The 22650-nt window shown below is 41.2% G+C and overlaps 1 protein-coding gene across 2 annotated transcripts in view; it reads right to left on the reverse strand.

Moving 5' to 3' along the window:
* TRABD2B (TraB domain containing 2B) overlaps nt 1-22650 on the reverse strand; it is a 303624-nt gene that overhangs the window by 136723 nt on the left and 144251 nt on the right. For both annotated transcript variants that reach the window (XM_013948453.2, XM_067300487.1), the window contains exon 3: nt 897-1043. In XM_013948453.2, the coding sequence (XP_013803907.2) occupies nt 897-1043 (147 nt within the window). The remainder of the gene's footprint in view (nt 1-896; nt 1044-22650) is intronic.

The following is a 22650-nucleotide window of genomic DNA, read 5'->3' on the forward strand; positions in this document are numbered from 1 at the left end:
TTTGTCAAAAAACGAGGTAGAAGATGACATTCAAAGACTAAGTTTCCATAGAATAAACAGGAAAGAAGAAACAGGAACCTGCATATTAAATGAGAATCTCAGAGTTTGCCATGAACTATCAGATTAGTCTGGAGGGCAGATTTCAGCTCCATTGAGAGGCTTTAATAGCATTGGATAACTAAGATAAACAGAGACTGAAGGGCTGCCCGAGACGCATACAAAATCATTGAATTATGACATGTTTGAGAAGTTATTTACTTTGTAGAGTATTTACATAAGGCTCACTTCCTCTTCAAATATAAGCTTAAATATTATAAAGGTTTTTGCTCCCCTCTTCCCCCCTCACTGAGGGGACTACATTCAACAGCCACACAAACATCCATAATTATCTTTTTTCAGGCACATTCCTTGGAAAGTTTTCCAGTCATTCACTTCCCCAGAGCCAAAGCAATACCAAGGAAAAGCCCTTCTCCACATGTGTCTCATTTGTCTAGTGAGAGAATGAAAGCACAGGGCACCAAAAGGAAAAGGGAGAAGAGGAGACAGTATAAAAGTGATGATCCCAAGACCGGATTATTAGTCTTTGCTCTGCTATAGGCACCTGATATGCCTTAGACCAGGCTCTTAGTCTGTACCTCAATTCACCAGCTGAATTAATCTCTCTTGTCATATGATATCTACAAGATGCAGTGCTGAGGGGAACTATGTGTGTGACTACCTGATAAAAACAGATGCCAAGTGCTTTAATGAATACAGCACATTATATCCAGCATAGAAAACTTTAGATCAGGGATTTGGCAAAAGGACACTTCTCAGTTTGGTAAGGTAGAGTACTGTCACTTTTACAAGAGCTGATTTATCCTCAAATCAGTTGGCCCCTCCACACTTTTACTTACCTGAGAAGTGTCATGATTGAATATGACAGCATTCAGGTCTCCACAGTTATAATGCTTGATGAGATCTTCAGTGGTATATGGGGCCTGCAAACTACCTGCTCGGAGACTTTCATGTTGGAGCAAAGTTTGGTTTAGAGCAAACAGCACCTGTAGAAATGCAAACAACAAAAATGGGGATGAGTTAAGGATGTTAGAAATCACAAGAGCAAAGCCTGAAAGGTCAAACTTTGAAAAACCTTCACATAGTCCCACCTGAGGTCCTTTGACCCCTCCTGGCCAACAGTAACAAGGAGTGATTTTTAGGCATTCCCAACCGGAAGGGGAGTCAGAAGCAAGGCTATCTGCTAGCAGACCTTGCTAAAGGTCCTTGGTATTCCTCATCAAAAATTGCTCTACAACACATATATTGCTGGGAGATCATGGTGCGAAAGTGGTCTGAGGACTTCTGGGCTACATCTGCGGACAACTTGGCTACAAGAGGGACACTGGAATAAAAGCCCCCAAATTAGGGAACTTTTGTTGTCTGTTTCCTATCAGCTAGTTTAAATCCAAAGTCCAAACTAAGCTGGAATTTTCTTGACAAAAATCAAAACCTTCCAAACATCTGAAGTTACACTTAAAATATTGGGACTTTCTTCATGCTAATAATAGCAGAAACTTTAGGAATCAAAACTCATTACTAGTCTCCCTCCTTCAGTCTTTCCATCTCCACCCACCCTTTTGCAAACTAAACAGAGGTACTGATTTGTCACACTGCCACAGCAGACTAATCAAGTGTCCTCATCCAAATCTGAAAATATGAAATGGACACTTTACAGAGAAAACAGAAGCATCCTTTACTATCTAAATTTGAATAATCAAAGAAAAATTGTCCATAAAGACAATATTTTTTCTTGCATTACATAAAAGGCTACTAAATTCCATATGAATTACCACATATTTTTATATATTTGTGATAGACTGTGGAGGTGATTTATACTGATTATTGAACCACTGAGTCTGAGCTTTCAATGTTCAGCTTTCCAAGAATTTTCCAAGGAAACTTGATAAAAAAGTAGATGAGCAATCAGAAGCACAGCAGTTAAGACAGAGAGTTTATCACAAATTACAGAAATAAGTGAACGCACATTTCCTGGAAGAAACTGATCTGTGGCAACTGTGAATTCCAATTTCTGAAAAGTTATTTTGATGTGTCATCTTGAAGATTATTTTTGATGAAAAAAGAACTCCTGCATCCCTCAACCTCATATTTCACCACATTTTCAGCTTCTCTCATTTATAACAGTGCACTCTAAATCACAGTGAATAACGATCATCTCAAAATCTGGATAGAGTAACCCATGCTGAGTTCCAACTGGCCTAGCTAGGCTGCAGGCTGTGACACAGGCATATCCTTACCCACATGCTTAACTTTAAGCAATTGAACCCATTTTAAGCAGTGAACCCAAGAGGAGTTTAAAATTAATGATGCACATATGTCTTTGCAACCTGGAAGCTTTTATTTGTTTATTAATATGGTTCCCATTGAAATTTATCTGAAAGAATGGAAACAGTCAACTGCTCTTACTTCTGCAAAACCTCATACATACAACAAACTTGACCTGAGAAGTTTTTTAAAGTAATAATAAAAGGAATAATTATCTCCAGTACATTAACAGTCTCTTAATACAAAGTTGTTACATGCTAACTAGCATACAAATTCTGGTTGATGAAAAGCAAATATTATTTTTAATTTATTTCTGAAAATATAAAGGGGGACTTTCAACTGAACCTGTTATACCTCAGTTCTGCAATTGGTTCCCTCTTAAGAGCCAAGCCTAAAAGATTTCCTTGTCCAGATCTAAGGCTCCCTTCAGGCTTTCCCACAAAGAGATCAAGCTTTCCCAGTTCCCAAACTTTTCAGTCTAAAGATAAGCATCTTCCCAACTTAGTTTTTCTGTAATTTAAAAAATCTGCAAAAAATACAGTTTAAAGATTTCCTAACCTTTGAAAAGATCTGAGCTTCCCTCACTGCCCCCCCCCCCCAAGGGCTATAGCTTGAAGAGGAAATGGTTCACTCCAGGATTTCCTGGGGATTCTAAACATTTTGACTAATAAAAATAAAAGCTTAGAGAAATGTTGACAGGAAAAGTGAGAGCAGAGGTTTTCTTGAAAAGCTTTTAGTAAAATCCTTCTCATTTTTGATTTTTTAACAATGGATGTTGCTGGATATATATACATGCACGCCCATATATATAGATACATATGCATACACACACACACACACACATATATATACATACACATATATATTCACAATCAAATCCTGAAGATAATAGTGTGTTTTATGATAAAATAGTTAGGACGACCTAAACAAATCCTTACTTCATTCCCTATGCTATATTCTACTCTGGCTTCCTGAGGAAACAAGTCTCATGCAGTCATGCTCTGGGTCTGTCTCCTCCTAATAAATTTGGAACCTATTAACTGATTTCAGTCAGATTCGCAGAGGGTTAGAGGTCTTAAAGATAATTGCCTGCATGTTCCTTGAAGATAAGTGCCCAGTTGCAGAAGAGGCAACTTCTTATAAGACACCAAATAATCCCCATGAGAGAATGAGTCGTTCACAGTTTACAAAGGAGATGAGAGCCCAATGCATCGGACATCAGACTTCAGTACCAGTTTTTATGCCAGGACTCTTATGTTTTCTTTGCACCTGCGTAGCAACACAACCTAGAAGCATTGCCTGCCGGCTGAACTGTGGCACTCTGCTAACGCTACAGGGGAGTCAATCTATGGATCAAAACCAGTACTGAAAAAGCCACTTTAGAGGTTTTACTTTAGGATGGAAGTTAAAACAAGAAACTCATACAAACACTTGAATATGCTAAAACAAAACTTCAACCAGTTCAAGCAGGACTTCTCTAGAAATCTGTTTATTAAGAGCCATAAACATCATGCTTTCTGGTCACGTGGCTCAAACCAGACTTGGATAAGTGGGGTCTTGCAGCCATCACCTGCTCATTTGTTGGATTTGTAGACCATTTCCTTTAGGGTCAGGTTAAATCTATCTTAAAACCTGAATTTATTTTTCCTTACTGTTCAGGTAATGCCACAAAAACAATGCTGTTTTCTTTCTTTCTCTCTATCTTGTTATCAGTGACCCCACGACCTCCAGCCTAAACCTCCAAGTTAAATCTCCCAGAGGTGCCCAAGATTACCAAACAACTGATGACTTCAAAATAAACATACTTAGAGCAACTGCCTGTACATGGTCCCACCTAATAAATATAGCAGACAGCATTTGTCCTGGGAAGCAATGGTAAGTTATGACGTTGTCTCTGGGAAAGTGCATTTTTATTCACATAATTTACGATCCCTACATACATGCACTTTGAAAGCTTTTTTTTGCACTGCAGTCTATGGCCCTGGGTTGCAATGGATCAGGTAACTGAAGGTGGTTTTCACCCTGCCAGGTAGCCTTTTTAACCAAGTGGTACCATCCTCCTGCAGAAAGCAGCAATCTAACATGGTGATTTTACTGCGATGTTCGGAGACACCAGTTCAGCTTTTATGGAAGACCCATGGGTCATATTTTACAGCATAAGAGAGCAGATACCACCAACTCACCAAGCCCGTGCAGTACCATGAACCACTGGGCCAGACTTTTTAGCAGTGTCATTGCACAAACTATTGCCATAGCAAGGATGGAGGAGGCTGGGCCAGGCCATTTCTGCCATGGGAAGGCAGGAGAGGAACCAGTAGAGTGGGGAGAATGGGGAGAGCCTGCTACTGCACCATGGTTGAGCTTCAGCTGAAAGATCCTCAGGAAGGAAAAAAGCTATAGGAACCCCAACTCTTATTTCTTGGTGCACATCTGCTCTGTTTGCACCAACTGCTCTCGCCTTCATCTAACACTATCTGTGTTGCTGCCCTGCTTTTTCCTGTGCTCCTTCACCTCCAGGATTTTGGGCACTCCAGTTGCAGCTGAATCTGCAGAGATGAGCCTGATCCACCCACGTGCAGGCTTACTGCATTCTGCAGGACTCCACAAGGGACCAAATAAGCATAATTAAGACCCTAACCAACAACTTCACCAATTACCTCGACACACAAGCAATATTTTTCCCCTCCTGGATTATAGAGGCAGAAGTCAAATATTAATGGAAAGCACGGGTTGCAAAAAGTCCCTTTCGCACATAAATCAACTTGCATGTTTACAGCATTTACTTTCAACTTCAAAAGATGAAACGTTAAAAAAGAAAAACAACCCAAACCCCTTGTATAAAACAAATAGATAAAACCTGTATTGGGTCTTGAGGTTTCAAAGGGAACTGGCATTGTATAAGAGTGTTGATGTATACACAACAGTATCAGCAATTGTGCAATTTGCTTTGGAACAGTTTGAACTTTGTTTTTGCAAGCCCATGAGAATAGCTGGAGGTGGGGAGAAGCTGTTTGGTTTTATGCGATATTTTAATGAGATTTGTTTTTTAGGCAAGTAAACCATGTCCAAAGAAACAGATCTAAGAAAGCACTGCTACCTTTTCAAACCGGGAGGGGAAATAAATACACATATACCTGAATTGGGCTCAAGAACACTTGAAGCTTTCCCACTAGAAATCCTGTTGTTCATCATATTTGGTTTGGGGAGCAAAGCAGATGGCTAGACAAAATTCCACCTGTTCCAAGCAACTCTCCCAAACCTTCATAAATCATGTTTTATTGTGCCACAAGTCTGCAGCTTCAGACTAGAAATTCTAAGGCTGCTGTCAAAAGCACAGTGACATGTTAGTGACATGCGCACAACAGCTAAAGAAAAATCATGGCCTTTATACAGAAGAGATTTCTGCTTACCCATCTTGCACACATTTGACTTTAGCTGAGAAGAGGGGAAAAAAATGCCAGAAAACAAAAGTCAAGTTATCCCTTGTCAAATACAGTATCATGCTTGGTTCCTGTCAGCTGTCTATAAGTTCTTTTCTCCTGAGTGGCATGAAGAAGGAACCAAGATGTTCACTTTTCTAAAAGATGCTATTCAGTAAATGGATTCTTCACCATGATCATCACTGAACGTTGGCTCAAGGATGCACAAGACAGCTACATTTTTCCAGCTCTACATGTTTAATACTTTTGCATGGGAGAACAGATTTACCTTGGCTGATTACCTTGTATTACATCTTTCCAAGCAAAATGCTCACATATTTTGTCAGAAATCCATTTTTTTTGTAACTACATTTTCGGAGCTCCCCAGCTTCTGACAACAGCTCGACTCTGCCTATCACCTTGTCTAGGAGGCAGCACTAAGGATTTCAAACTCACTGGTAAGGTTGCCAGGGCCACCTCTTTAATTAGTCTTACTACATTTCAAAATAGCGTCATGAAGGAAAAATAGCTTCATGGGCACTTACGACAGCATTAACAAGACCATCTCTAAATAAGACCAGGAAGTTTGATTACCCGACAAAACAGTCTAGTGGTCCCTAGCATTCTTCCGTTTTACTAAATGTTACAAGTGTTTACTGTTTAATGTTTACTAAATGTTTATGTTTTATATTTTACTAAAACAATAGAAAACAATTTCAGGGAGCACATGCAACAGAGGAATCAAAATTTGAGTTAAGCTGAAAGAAATGGATCTGTGTTCTTCTGGTGAGCTTACTATAAAGGAGACTTGAGAACATAAGGAAACCCTGAGAAAACTGACCAAGTCTTGGTGCTCAGATGAATTTTATTGTTATGTCATGGGGGAGAAATGACTTTCCATTTCTAAGCTTACCCAGGCTGAACTACAAATACTGCATTCACATGACCGCAGTAGCCGGAGATATGACACCTACATAGCACCATGAGTAACAAGAAGACTGCAAAAACTAGTTCTTAAATGTTGTACTAATAGCTCATCTCTCAGACAGGGGCTATTGTTTTCTTTTGCTCTGTTCTGGACACATGCCACCACAGTGCAGATACTAAATAAGCATTACTGGAAGTTTTTGAGTGACTATCTCCGGTGAGTGCCCAAATTGCAGTTCAAGAATAGGAATGCCCACTCCCTTGCTCAGGTCAAAACAAACTGCAATATAAATATTTTGAGGTATACCATTCTTCAAGAGTTCTTATTTTGTTGCAATTGTTCTCTATACTCAAATAGAAAATCAAATATACACTTTTAGGTCAAAATAATGTCCTGGGGGAAAAAAAAAAGGAAAAAAAAAACAAAACCCAAGTTCCTGATTTTCCAGATTAATGGAAATCAATAAAGGCATTTGCCCAAATCTGTTCAGTTCCATTGGTTTCCAGAAGATGGGTTTCCCCTCTCCTTGAATCTCTTGTGCTGTTGCTAGGAATTAGTGAGCTGTGAAACTCACCTAATGAGGTCAGCATCAGGAAATAGCTCCAAAAAAACAGGTCCCCGAGGACCTACTAAAGGACTCCCTCAGTGTCCTAAAGAAATCCTGGATGCATTGGGACATTGTGCAGCCAGGGCCACTGGAGGAATGCATTTGACTTTGTTGTTGTTTCTATAAAGGGACAGCTAAGGAAAGTGAAACTATTAACTCATCCACTGGAATTTCTGCTCACAAAACCATGCCCCCTGTTAAAGCTCCTCATAAAAGCCTTTCGGCTAGTTGGTTCCATATGTTCCCCAAACCCACAGTTATTGCTTCTGAAAGGCAGGAGTAGTTAACAGTCTGCGGCTTGGCACTGACCAGGGAGACCCAAGGACCTTGCTTTCTCCCCCCTCCCCCTTTAAAACTGCCAATTAACCAGTTCAATAACAGAGTCTGAATCTGGCCAAGGCGCTTGGAGAACTCCCCCTAACCATGACATATCTTCCTGGGTTAGTCACGACAGTGATATACAGGCATGGCCTGGGGTGAAGCGTGCATGCCGACAGCATGCAGCCCCAGGGCTAAATGGGTTTTCTTGATGCTGGGAAACCTACAAGATTAGGGCTCAAGTCTTCAGTCTTTGCACACCCAACGCTCTTTCTGAAGTTTAAGATGATTTCCAAGAGCTTGAAGAGTAGAGGCATCAACCCCCTGACCTTTCTCTTTATGCAAAGCTCCCGTGATGAACTTACAAGTGTTTAAAAGAAAAAAAAAAGTTTGCTGGTATTATAATTCTTTGTTTCATTGAATCAAGGCTTTCAAAGCAACAGAAACAATTCCTAGACAAAAAAGAAATTTTTTGCAATGCACACAACTAAACCCCTGTTCCCTCAGCTCCAAGTCTTCAACACACCATTGCCTTGGCCAGAGCAGAACACTCTTGGTTGACAGCAACTCTCCTCTGACTATTTCCCTGGCAGACCACACTATACTACTGCTTCTGCAGAAAGTTACTGGCTTCAGCAGGGGCTGGGACAGGTCCATCATTAGCTCTAACTAGCACCAACTGTATCGTTGGCCATTCCAGCAAAGTGGAGAATGATTTTTTTCAGAGTTTTCTTTTCAACTGAAATGTTCAGAATCTAGAGAACACCCCAAGGAACTCCTTTTTTGGGGGGTTTTGGTGGGTTTTCTGATAAAACAGGTGAGCTAAATGTAGTTTTTAGACTTAGATACTCAAGTCTTCTGTTGCACAAGGCTGTGAAGCAAATTAAGACTACGAAGTAAAGCCCTGCTCTAAATTACCATTTTGAAAGCACTTTAGAAACACATTATATCACTCCCAATTCTTAAGCACTATAAACACTGCACTTTAAAAAGGTCAAAATATCCCAAATTAAGGCTTTAAATATGTAAACTGAAGTCAGCGGCAGTTGTACAACAGACATTAATGGAAGACGGATAAGACCCATAACCTTTTCTTCTAAGTGTAGTGAACTGAGTTACTTCTAAAGGTACTTAAAGCCCCATACCCACATTAATTTAGAAAAAAAGGGGGGGTGGGGGTAATTGATAAGGAATCTTCATCTTTTCATCCCTTTTTTGCGAACCACCACACTGTGTTAGAGGAATATATTTTAATTTGAACGCACTCACCATACCATCTGCACAGTGTATTGCCAACAACTCAGCTTAACAACACCAAACCATTAATGGTACAAACTGAAAGCGAATGTGGCCAATGTAAATGTGATTCCAAACCGACTGCATTGCCATAGAAGAAGTGATCAGAGAAACATTCACTTTGGTGCCTGCCACTGCCCTATTATACCCACTTCCCACATTTGAAGTCAAATCAGCTTCCATAGGAGTAGATATGGTTCCCCTCTAGAAAAGGATGCATGTAACCACCTTGCCCAGCAAAAGAACATTCTTTCAAGTCAGGGAAGAATAAAGCTATTGACCTAGAACATCGAAATGACTGTCCCTTGAGCATAAAACATACTTAATACAGAACTAAACACATGTTTATGTACATAGGGTAATGTGGTCTCTCTTCACCACGGGGCCACCTTCTGCGTGCTCCAGGGACCTTTATTAGTGCCTGAAGCGCACCAGACCAACTCATTCCTTTTTCTCAGTCAGTGGCAGGAGACAGCAGTAACTGTATAGGATTACTCCCTGCTTTGGTTAATACCCAAATTCAGGCTTAGGCAAATAAGTTAAGAAATAACGTGAGGAAGGATTTGCAACTTAATCAAAACTGAAGCACTGTAAGGGATAGAATTACTTCTGTTAAATTTGCAGTCTAAATGTATGGCTTTTGTGGATTTTGCATGTGGGATTTACTTGCATCCAGTACTCTTGCACAGGCCCAGTTTCTTAAATATGGCCTTTTTCAGCTAGGCACATAGATAAGTGATTAAACCCACACTTATCTCTGAAGCCTCTAGGTTCGAAGTCTATGTTTAAGAAAGTTACTGAATGAGGACCCAACTCTGCAAACATAAGTAGCTTTATTCCCTGGGTTGTACTGAGTTCAATGGGTTAGTTTTGATGACTAAACCTCCCCAAAAGGTTAAGATTTGGCAATGGAGGAGTTATATTCTGAGCAGTCTCATTCCACAAATGTTTCCCTGCTTTCAGTGCAGGTTGCAGTAACCGACACATTGTCTAGCATTGAAGGTTTGCAGATCTAAACTCTGTTGGTTAGACTTTAAGACTGCAGTGTTAGATCTTGTAAACAGAAATGCAAACAGTAAAATAAATTCAGACCTCTGACGCGACACTGTATTTTCAAGGGAGACAATGGAGTTTTCCTTTTACAGCCGAACCAAGGGCAGCTCAGAAGAACAAAACAACTTCTCACTGGAAGTCATCTAAGCTAGGTCATTAAAACGAAAAGTCTGTAAATCTCCTAGATAACAAAGCACTGGGTACAAAACCGATGCCCAAACCTGCCAGTAACATAAGAAAATCCCATATTAGTTTTTTAATCAAGTCAGACACAACCATGTAAATTGTTTCCTTCCACATCTTTCTTTATACCCTCCATATTAACCTGTGGAAGTAACAATTCTTCCAGGGCTGAGCTGCTGGCAGCTGGGTTTGATTTTAACCACACTTGCTCAGTTTTCAAATAAAACTATCAGAAAGCCAGTTAAGAGGAGAAAAGGCTGGTGCCCTCAGCTGACGCAAAAGGGCCCAACTCCACAAAGCAAAAGGCGAGGCACCATGCGACATCCAACGACAGACTAAAATGACACACCCAGGCCATAGGAAACCTGAAGGACAGCTTTGCTCAGACAGTGTAGAGGAAGGCAGAGCTGTTTTCACCCAGGTGATCCCCTTGGTCCCAGGTCTGCCCCGTCCTTGCCACCCAGCCTGGCCTCCCACAAAGGACATTTTCTACTGCCCTCAAGCAGGCTGGGCTCAGTTACCCCCTGTCCCGTGGGTATCTCACCACTTATCAGCAAACCCCTATACTCCATTTATTTAAGAATAGCCGGCTGCCCAATCTATGCATACCGACAGTGACACCAATTAGCCAGCTGAGCCTGTTACTTCATTCAGCAATTGCATTTCCCAAATTGATGCCTGGCAGGACGCCTGGGACCCCAAGGGCAGTGCCCACGATCGCTTTCCTCCATCTTAAATGGGCACATTGTCCCCATTTTCAGGATCACCAGTTTCAAAGGGGGCACGTGAAATCCTTCCCAAGAACCTGAAACCACTTTTGCACTCTTGAATCACAAGTAAAATTGTTACCGGGCCCATCTGGGGTTTCATTTCTACTTTGTCACAACCGTAACAGAAGGAATGTGGGAACATGCCCGGAGCGGAGCATACAAATTGGCTTGTGCCCTAACGACAAATGAGCTGTAATGAAAGGGGCACCCTCAAGGAGAAGAACAAAGCTCTCGGTGATTTGGGGAGCTCCTGGCTTTAGGCACCCAGCCTGAAATATTAAAAAAGAAAAAAAAAAAAAGGTTTAATGATACGCTAAACATCCATCCATTGAAAATCCAACCTATCCTGGGTGTATTTAATTTGGGATTTTATTCATATTACGGCTTAATTTTAAACTGCTGCTTTTTAATTACCAGCTGAAGCTACATAGTAAAATGGGCTAGCCCCACAGGCATGTTTTTCTTTCTATTATATTACAGTGCAGCAGCAGATTAACTCCTTCAGCCATCCCAGCTTAACACCTTACAATACCAGCACGGCCCCTTTCCCAGACCGCTTTCCCAGCACAGCTGAAGGGGACACAAATCTGCTCCTGAATTTCCAATTCCAAACCCAGGGTATCAACATGAGCAGGTGCCAATTTCAGTGCATGTTAGCATGCTGGACTGTAAATCACTGCCGCTCAGGAATGGACACACTTTCCAGCAGCGAGCCAGACAGAGCAATAGCCTCTGGCCAAGGACAAACTGTTTGGGGCAACAACTGTCTCAGCTTTCTAGTCTTCACCTTCGCCTGATTGAGGCAGCAGCTGTAGGAAAGGGAATATTTCCTCAGACTGAAGGTGACTGCATCCTCATGAGGTCAGCAGGAAAAAAAAAAAAACATGTCAAGGTTTGGAACGGCATGAGAAACCTTCAAGAGGAAGCAGGGAGCTGAACTGGTCAGGGAAAGGGATTTTTTTTTTATTTTTAAGCTTAGTTTTATCTCAAGTTTGAATGTATTTTATTATGCAAAATGATCTTGCTGGCATTACATGGTGGAGATGGTAAAAAACCATGGGGTACCCTGCATCTGTTAGTAAATCCAGGGCTTGATTTTGCAACCTGCTCACTTCAGGTCTTCTTCATTTAGGAAAAACATTTTGTTAACCAGGACAGCTAACAGGATTCCACCTGCGCTAGGAGCTGTTACTGGGCACAGTAATTCTCAGGGGGGCTCACCAGCACCAACTAGCAGGACAACCCCCTCTTTTCTGCCTTGTTCCTAGAAATTCACAGTTACATCCTCAGGACCAGTTTCAGGGTTACAGCCCAGAGCTTTTAAAGTACGTAATTTGGGGAGTACTGGCAGTCACTGCAGCCTTCTTGCTTCACCTAGCGGCTCATGGAGAGAAGGCCGATACGAGAGCAATGCAGTGCACTGCTTATCACCCCGGCAGCTTGTGCAAAAGGCTCCTTTTCTTAAAGCTACCAGGGAAAGGGCCTGACCCAGCACAAACTGAATGGCTTTTCTGAATAAAGACTAGTCATGTCAACAGGTTGCCTTGGCCCAAGTGCCATTAGACCCAGAAAGGAGGATCCATCCTGTTCCTCTTAGAGTCAGCAGCAGAGTTTTTGGGCGCAGAATCAGAGCGTGAGTAAACAGACGATGCTGTAAGCCACCCCCCTCTTTAGCAAAAAGCCAGAGCAAAGGCGGCCTGTCAGGAAACCAATTAGGCAGTGACATTATAGTCCTGGGTAACAACAGTAGGCTACGAAAATTCTACGGATAACTGCTTATTTTATCAAAGCCTGGGAAAGGGCACCGAAGGTGATCAATCATAATTCACTGGGAAGACAAGCAGGCGCTTTTTAGGAGGGCTCAGTGTGCAAGGCTAGAGTTACATCATTGCACTTTTCAAAGGGGCCTTCTGGGATCCTTCTGCAGGGCAACTGTTACCTCTGACCAGCCTGGGAAAACAGACCGGAAGATATGCTCTTTAAAACATTTTCACTTATTCATACACCGTAGCCGATGAATGGATGTTTAACGTGGAGCTGCAACCCTTACTACAAATCTTACAGCCAGCCTGCGTTGCACTGGAGGAGCAGCAACCAGTACTAACCTCATCCCTAAGTTCTGGCATTCGAGGGAATAGGTATAAAAAGCTATAGACACAGCCAGGAGTTTAACAAGAAATAAATGCAGCTGTTTCCCACCTCAGCTGCCTGTCTGAGGAAGATGCAGCAAAGGGCAAACGCAGAGTCAGAGATGCCCGAGACAAAAATTGCTGCTTCCAAGCTCAGAGGCAGTCAGGGAAGCTTTCCACAAAGGCAAGATTGCACAGAGGGACGAGGAGGAAGCATCAAACTACTATCCTGCCCTTAGGCCCAGGGAGTGCTGTGGCTCCAGTACGCATTGTATAGTGTTACAGTCTACAGGACTTTTGCCTGGAAGGAGCAAGTTACATAAAATTACTCAATATTCAGTAAGTCAAGGAGAGAAGGTGACCTACCCATCAAATCACAGCAGCTCAAATTTCTAATATCATCGACTTGTAGCCAAGCACTTGGCTTTAAAGTAAGTAGAGACCCAGAATAATTACTTACTATTCACTATTTACATCAGTTATTCTGCAAATAAATTCAGCTAACAAATAGCTTCAGCAAAACTGCAATCTATTCACAGTCAAGATGTCAAGATAGAAGAAATTTATAAAATTATTTATAATGAACTACTCCATTGGCTTTCAGGGTCAGAATGATAAATTCAAACACTTTATTTTCTACTATATATTATGCTCCCTCAATGCAATTCTGTTGTTTATGAACTACAGGAGGGTGTCTTTCAAGAAAGAACTACCTTGTTGTTATCACTGGGCTTAGAGACCACATCACTTGAACCTTTTTATATCTAGGTTGAACACCCTTCAATTAAGTCAGAGAAAGCCTATGAAACCAACTACCTAGGAGAATATGGTGTTAAAGAATAGTCTTCAAGATATTCGCTTTCCTAGCTAGAGCCAAAAATCAGATTCTTGCTGTAAAATATTTACAGAAACTGGCAAAATCTGAGGAAATACTTCATTCAAGTAATTGTTGTTTGCTTTTGACTAGAAAGAAAGGATCTAAAAGACTATTCATTTCAAAGGTTAGAATACCTTTGAAAATGGGTTATTTCCTATATAAATAATAAATCTATGAAAATTAATGCTGCTTTCAGGCACCACACTTGTCTGTACACATAAGCAGCAGAGAAAACACCTTAAAAAGTGATAAGCCTCTGATTCATCTTCTATCTTCTTAGCCACACATCCCAATTCCTTAGACCCCAGCCCTTCTCCAAAGGGGGCCTGCAAACCCCTTTTTCCCCTCCCCTCTTTTTCCTTGCCTGATTAATACTGCCACTTGCTAACCATGCACACATGTGGCAGCAAATTGGCACATGCTGCCATTCCCTGAAGCACTTGCTAAATCTTCAGCCAGTTGTTTCTTCCACTGCTGTGCTTCTCTGGAAAGGCTCCCTGGTGTCCTACAGCTATTGCCAGCATCACGCATAGGGACACGGCTCAGAGATGCCCAAAATGCCCTAAAGTGAAGCCAGCTCTCTAGGCTAGGTGTACTGGTTCCATAACCAGGGCTGCGATTCTGGCACTCAGGTGGCTTTGGCTCACTCTCCCATCTAGGGAAGTATGGAAGAGGTCCTGCAAGGGATCCCAAAGCAGCAATGGGAGGTACTACAGGGAGTATAGAGGAATGAGCACCTCCGCATTTGATTTAATTGCTCAAGCCTAACTGAGAGGAGCACAAGGAGTCTCATAGCCAGAGTCTGACCTGGTGTGATTTAGCACCATTAATGATGCCAACAGAGCCACGCTGATTCCCACCTGCTGATATCCTAGTCTGCACTGCCCTGGAGGAGGAGAACTAGATGATGCAGGGGGTAGGTAATGACCTCTTCCACAAACCTGTGGGGAATCAGCTCATTTTGAAGCTAACATCTGTTCAGCATTTCTTCCCTGTTCAGTGATCTTTTTACTTTCCCTAAAGCAGGTAAGAAAGGAACAGGCTGAGATGGTTTTACAGACCAACTCCTTTCCAGATTGGTGAGTTCAGTTTGCTACAACCATGCTCTGCTTATTCACTTCAGCAGGGAATTTTGCCTCATGTTTATATTCTGTACTTATCTGTACCATTTAATTGTTCCTCAGAATTTGAGAGATATTTGAGAGTTATCAAATGTTAAGCAACTTAGTTTGGATTTTGAATAACAAATGCTCAGGACTACTCATAACAGAGCTGCAGGTCTGGAATTATTCATTAAATGACTCTAAACCATGAATACATCTGAGAAAAATGTCAGACTGTCAATATACAGAGGGGAGAAGTGAATACATAGCAAAAGAAGTTACCTGGGAAACATTCTTTATTGAGTTCTGGTAACTAAAAATTACTAAGCATTGGGATGCAAACATTACTGAGACAAATACTTCCTGGAGTCCTGTTTAAACTTCAAATTCTGACTCTTTTTTTTTTTTTTTTTTTCTGATGGGGTGACCTCTCCTCTTTTCTTTTAGGTAGCTAACTTGCATCTTAGTTTGCCTATTTTCATCACATTTTGCTTTGGGCACAAATGACAGAGAGAAAAAAACTCTGCTCTTTCTATGCTGATAGGAATTGAAAAGGGATTAACCAAAAAGCAATAAACTCTTCCCTTTGAAAAAAATGATAAAGGAGGGACTGCCAGAACCAATCCACACTGGGTGGGAGTGGAAGTGTGAATTAGCACCACCGAATTTTAATATTTGCAATCAAATAAGTTAAAATTAAACTATTCATCTGTTTATTAGAGGTCCTATGTCCCAAAGGAGAATGTCACTGAGAACTCAGTGCTTTTTTTAGGAGCAGAAGTTTTGAAGTCCTGTTCCTCCCTCTCGAAGCTCTGAGTGACACACTGATGCCCACACTTCATATCAATCATGAAATGGGAATGGATATGTTATCATATGCTAAGCTCTTCTCCATCCGTGGGAGGCAAGGCAAAGATAAACAAGGAGGCTTGAGTCAACACAAGGGTTAATTTAAGAATTGAGCTCGCTTAAAATAAAAGTTGTCACCAACCAAAAAGAACAAGTAGCCATTGAAGAGAAAACTGTTGAGATTTATGGGCTCCATTCTAGAGACATAAAACGGGAGTCAATCATCATTTGAAGTTTATTTTTTTAATAAGAGCTCCTCAAACATTCCCTCCGCTTTTCATTGCCAGAAACTTAAGCTTGTGGCTGTTAAAAAGTTAAAAATTAGGGGTTTCCTAAGTGGGAGCAGAATGCATGGTTGCTCTGTATGACCCAAGCTACTCAAACAGCTACTGCTAATTCCCAGTGGAAGCATCAATGGCTTGTGAAATAGACTCCTTTCTTTTCTTGTACAAATTATTCCTTTATATTTTTGAACTTCTGAACCTCTGGGCTTAATAACAACTCCACAAGAAAGAAGGAAAATGATTGAGTGTTTATAACAACATGCATCTTTTTTGATTATCATTCCAGGCTATGGCACTTTCAGTTTAGCTAAGCCTTAGTCATAGGCACTCTGCAAAATCATTCAGACACAGGAGGAGGAGAGGGAAGGGAAGGACATCTTCTGCTGATAGGAACTGTGGTCATTGGACATTTTGAAAGCTTCCTAAACATATAGTTTTATTGTTTTCTTCCCACTCCCTAAATTTATAAGCTACCCGCTTACTATGTATTTGAGTTCTAAGTAGAAACTAAACACTGCCCACCCTCATGTATTTCAGCCTTGCAGTCTGCAGACAAACTGCTACACGTCAAAATGTGGGTCATAAAAAATTGCAAAATGAAGCAAGACAAAAACCTAAAAAAGCCACCCACCCACACATGCAAGCAAAGAAAGAAACAAATCAGGGGAAAATAATAGGAACAAACTGTCTCTAGCATCATTTTTTTTCAGTTTTAAATGGAAATCAATGTGACATTGCTGTAACAGATGACAGGGTTTATTTATTTTTTCTAAAATGATCTACAGTTGTTGGATTTTTCTCCCCCAAAAGTCCTGTATGGCCTTCAATTTAAAAAGGCTAACATTAGCTTACTCAGTAGAAAATGGCAAGTCCAGGCTCAGGAACTGCCTAGCTTCATCCAACAGTCTATTTCTAAAAGGGAATTAAAGGCCCAATTATTACATTCTAGATCTTTTGCTGCCCAGTACCATTACTTTGTTGGTTAACACCATGCTAATTCATAATAATAATAATAGTAGATTCATAATAATAAGCTCAGTAAGATTCTCAGCCAGGGAAAAAATCCTGTACCCTCTCAAGTCAATGGTAAAGCTCAATCTAATCCTTTTAAAGATGCAGGATCAGATCCTTGAAAGAAGATCATGACAAACCTTAAACTCAGAAGACCTGGTCCATATAACCCAGAAGCACACAGTACTTCCTTTAAGTGGATCAAGTCAGAAATGTTGCCACTTACACATAGTAATGCCTACCTCTCAGAGACACGTCTCTCTTGACTGCCAATAAAAAGAAACATAAGCTGATTCACTGCAGCAGCTTTACATCAGTAAAACTCATCTCAGATCAGTATCAGCTTGGCTGAAATAAAGCCATGCTAAATCAGAACTCAGCATCCTTGAGGTTTTCCAGCATTTGCCTTTACATCAGTTATACTGTATATTTACAGCGGGTAGTTTTTCAGGTTCTCACTGGTATAATCCAGCAGAAACTCTTTCAAGTTGATGGATTTGCACTGAGCTATATCACTCCATCAATTACACTGTGTAAGTGAGGGTCTCCTGCCCTCTCTGCCTATACATTAAAAAAATTGACTGAAGGGACAAATTGAGAAGGAGCAATTCTAACATAGTTTAGTATGGGTGATGGAGATATTTCCTTCAGAGAGCTACATTTCTTCAGACATCTTTCCTTTCTCCTTAATCTCGGTTCTTAAATGCAGCTTCAGAAATCCTGGAGGTCAGGCTAAACCCTTACTAAATTTGTCTCATTAAATGCAGTCCAGTGTGGCTGGAAGGCATAGAAGCTGTAGGATTGTAGTGGCAGACACCACCTGCCAGTAGCCCAACCACTAGCATTTAAACTGAAGCCCATTCATCACATGCTTATGGTCTGAACTAACCCTAAATGAGTCCCTCCAACTTTGTTCTAAAATATTTATTACTTCTGAGTTAGTATACTAAGAGGGCATGGGGGGGGGGGAAGGGGGAACCCTGAATCCAAAACAAGAAACACCACACTCCCATAGTAGCAAGAAAGAGAAGGGAGACTGAAAGTGGCTGCTAACGCTACCCTCAGCAGCTGCATATCCACTTCACCTCCTTGGCAGCAAGCCATTCAATTCCCTTTTTAATGGCTTCTTCATATGATTTGGAGAAGAGTGTAAAATTCATCCTCCTGCAGGTGCCTCCCATGGAGTTCTCCACTCCACTCACATCCCTGTAAAAGGCTTAAAAGGAGTGTCCTGGGCAACTCCCTCTCTGTCTCTTCACATATATATGTAACATAGAGTAGAACTAAGTAAAGAATTGCTCTCATTTCCACTGGAGGATATTTATCCTTCAGGCTGTACAAAGTTTATTAGCACAAGCTGTCAAAAATGGGATGCAAACTACAAACTTGATTGATTAAAAAAGATTTGGAGCAAAAAAAAAAAAAAAAGATGAAACACTCCTATGTTTATTTTGGTTTTGTCCTTGCCAAAGTAAGTGGATGATTTCCACAATATTTCTTCATCCTTGAACATAAAGTACATTCAGGCATTGGAAGCCTTGAAGAGATGTGAATGCTTTTGGCTCTGCGACAGTTTAGCAGTCTCCTCATTCCAGGCTACTGAACGTATGGCCTGTTCTAACAACAGGAGATTGACAGGATATTGGTCACCAGATGATTACGAGTCATCTGAAAAAAGGTGGCTAGGCAGAGATGATGTGAGGGAATGCTGAGCCACAGCCTGAACCCTTGAGGAATCCACATAGGATTTCATCCTAGAAATAGAAACCCCAGAGAAACAAGGTTTCCCTCCACTCTGCTCTTCACAGGGCAATGTGTTCTGTCTTCACAGTTGGGGTTGCATTTGAAACTATGGACAGGCAGGCTGCTAGCAGGTGGCACGCTTTGTGTAGACACCCTACACTTAGTCACACAACCAGATCATGACACACAACAGAGCTCAGATCTACACTGGGTGGCCCAGAGCTGAGGCACAGCAATGGTGAAGGCCACATGAACCCCAGCGGACTGCAGGACACTGAACACCAGGGATATACAGGCTAAACCCTTAGCTAGCGAAAACTAAATACCTCAGCTAAGCCAGGCACACAATTTTTCTGCTCTTCCAGTCATAACTCATATGAGAGCTCTGCCAATGTATTTCAGCATTCATTTGTAATGGAGCTACAAAGAAAGAAAGTATGTGCCTAGTGGTAAAGATGTAGAAGATGTGGGTTAACTTTCCTGATGTGGCATTTGGATAAATCCCTTTTTGTAAGAGAAGCACTGAGATGCAAATAGCTTCCTTCTTGTGAAGGGGAGACAGGAAGAAGAAGAGTCATTTAGTACAGCCTCATAAACCAGTGTCTCAGAGGACTGTGTTGACACAGAGGTGGGAAGAACCAGTCACGGGCAGGAGCTGTCTTCAGTTAGCATGGTATTTTCTGTCATAGCATAGCTGCTTTTCAGACTTCAGCTTCAGACACTGCAAAATAATTAGTCATCAAATGACAAAGGACATCTCATTTTTTCTTACTACTCAGGCGGGGCATCTTTAACACCAACTTTTCCACTTTCAAGTTCAGTGAGAAAACTTCCTTTAGCAAGTATTTGAATCACTTTTCCTCCTCATGTCTCGTTAAAACAATAAAGAAATGATAGCCATCATTTCTCAGCCAGTAACAGTAAGGAAAGAGCATTAAGCAAGAAAATCCAAACACAGAAAAACATGACAAAAGTGGTTTGTTTCTTATGATATAAATTATTCTCTCAAATTGAGTGGGCAAAAATCCACAGAAATGAGCCAGATGAATAGGAAACTTCTGCAATTTGGTCCAATTTCTACTAAGGTGTATGGCATACCTAAGGTTGATTTCTATGGATCTTGGATCAGGCCCACACAGAGAGAATTCAGCACTTTCCAGATTAGAACAGAAGCTCTACAAAACCACCTTTTCTTAGTTCATACCAGGTTTTGGTTTCAGAGATGTGATTGAGAAGGTTTTAAACAATGTTGAAATTCCTGTCCTGAAGTCCAAAGGGGAAAATGAAAAGGGGTTCAAACAATTCCAAGTGAAAGAGCCAACAAAGTTGCTGAATAAGCTGTCTATGTGCCTCTCTTGTGCACTCCAACTCAGATTTGTATGTAAGATTCGTATGTAAGATTTGTATGTAAGATGTGTCCATAAAACCAAATTCTATTTGCTGTAGCTCTGCTGAAGTCAAAGGGTCATGCTTGCAACAGAAATTGGGATCCTTCATTTATTTTCAATATTGCATTCTCTCCAGGGTCTGCTTCCCCTAGACTTCGTCTTTCTCTCACACTCTTTTTTCCAGCTTCCTTTGGGCAACTAATACAAACCTCATTTTTGTGACCCTTCCATGGCTGATTCAAGGTCACCTCCTGCCTTCTGAGGCCTCATTCATGAAGTTCTCTCGTCCTTTCAGATTTCACATCTGTGAAAGTATTTATTCCTCTTCTTCTGTGCTGGCTTTGTGGGTTATGACTGAATGTGTCTAGAGATTCACCCACAGATTGTCTGTAACATTGATTTCAGTCACGTAGGGAGCATTTTTCAGGAGTATTCGGAGCTTGGCCTCACAGGGAGCTGAAGTCATTTAGAGTTTGGTTGGAAAGGAAGCTGTTGGATTAGACCACCAGAGAGAGCTTTTGGACAGTCTACTCCACCCATCCTGTTTCTCAGTTCTGAGATACTCTCATATGAAAGACGCTATAAAAAAAACCCCAAAAAACAAAACGGCCTGGACTGTCACTACCACTGCCATAAAGGCATAAAGATAAAACTTTGAAGGCAGCTTCCAAAAAACTTGTTAACTGCATTGTACTGCTGTTTTCCCACTTTCAAACTGAACCCCATGGAAACCTTCACCCCCAGGTTTTCAAGCTCCACAAGACATCTCCTAAGTCTTTAGTTTCAATTTATATCATTGCCTTAACACTGGCTGTTATTAGAGCCAGTGTGTCTGGCTATGAAAAGCCAGTATTAAACAATACATCACTGGCTGCTTGCTAAAGCCTCCTTCCCTCCCCTTTACCTCCCATCCTTTCAAAGTGCCATTTCTACTTGACCTTATCGTAACAAAGCATGGCCAACAGAGTGCACTCTGTCATGCAGCACAGGGAGACCAGCTCCAGCCTGCCGTACAAGCAGGGGTTTTCCTGACTCCCTGACATTTTTGATCTGATGGATTTTGTAGTGGTCTTGTAAACGGGAATTAGTCATGCCTGGAGGGTAAAGGTTGTCAGACCTCATGCTGAAGTGCACATGTATTCCTGAAAGGAAAACTAACAAAAGCAGAGTCTGTGCCAGGCTAGGAGAGGAAGAAGATATCAACGAATTGACAGAAAGCAGCTTCTGTGGCTTTCCAGCCCAGCAAGGACCAGACGGCTGGGCTGGGGGAAAAAAAAGAGGAAAAAAAAAAAGAAGAAAAAAAAAATGAAAAAGGTTCTACTCAATGTATTGAATAGCATCAGGGAAAGAAATCTTGCTTTGGCTATGCAATCACACATAAGATAATCACACCGGATTCTTTACTGATGAGAAAGGATTTAAAAGAGTGACAAGACTTGATTAGCTCAAACAATCTGGATAATATAATCCTATGGCCTTGCAAAAATGCTGTTGACACAAAATATATTGATAGATAAATAAGAGTGCTCATGAAAATACAACTAACAAGGGAGCAATACACTGAGTTAGTGCAAGTCAACCTAGCTCAACTACCAACACCCAAAGGGTTAATGATAACATTTTTTTGGAGCTACCCGCACTCATAGGCCGACTGTACAGCCTTTGCTCACGTGAGTAAATCCTACTCAACTGAGCTGCATTAATTTGCCTCATTTACAGTGAAACTGTGTGAACAGGGATTCTGGTTACATGAAAGATGGAAGAAGGGTCAGGGGAAACTGTTAAAACTGAAAGTCTAAATTGACTAAATTGGCAAGTAGTGCGACCAAACAGGAATGGATCAATAGCCTGGTGGGGACCTGATGTAAAACTATATGCATTTCAGGAGTTTATTTTGGCCTAGTGCTAGGCTGGTCCCATGGATTAAAAGCCAACTGAATCCACAACAAGAACCAAAATGCAGTAGGAGTAGGACTGAGGGATTCACTTCAAAAGCGAGCTCCTGATCCAAACTAAATAGTGATGTGGGCATCCCAAAGTTGATTTTGATGTTGATACTAGCTTAAACCTCCCTATGGTTTATAACCATTTTGGGGAGGGATGGGGTTGGAAGGAATCTCATGCACTGAGAATGCAAACCACAGTTGAAGTCAGTGCGATGTAACAAGTTAACATGTGTCTGATAAAGTGTAAATAGCTGTCCACATGCCAACGCCTAGCCTGCCACAATTGCACAGGAAGGTAACTTGACTCAAACATCATTTAAGAGTGCTCATACAGTCTGTTAGTTTAGCTCTGCAGACAGGCAGCAACTTACTAAGTTCCCACAGGTCCCGTATACCTGAACTCCTAGATGTTACTTTTGGGTGG

Source organism: Apteryx mantelli, chromosome 8 (genome assembly GCF_036417845.1).
Source record: "Apteryx mantelli isolate bAptMan1 chromosome 8, bAptMan1.hap1, whole genome shotgun sequence".
In the NCBI taxonomy this organism is placed as follows: Eukaryota; Metazoa; Chordata; class Aves; order Apterygiformes; family Apterygidae; genus Apteryx; species Apteryx mantelli.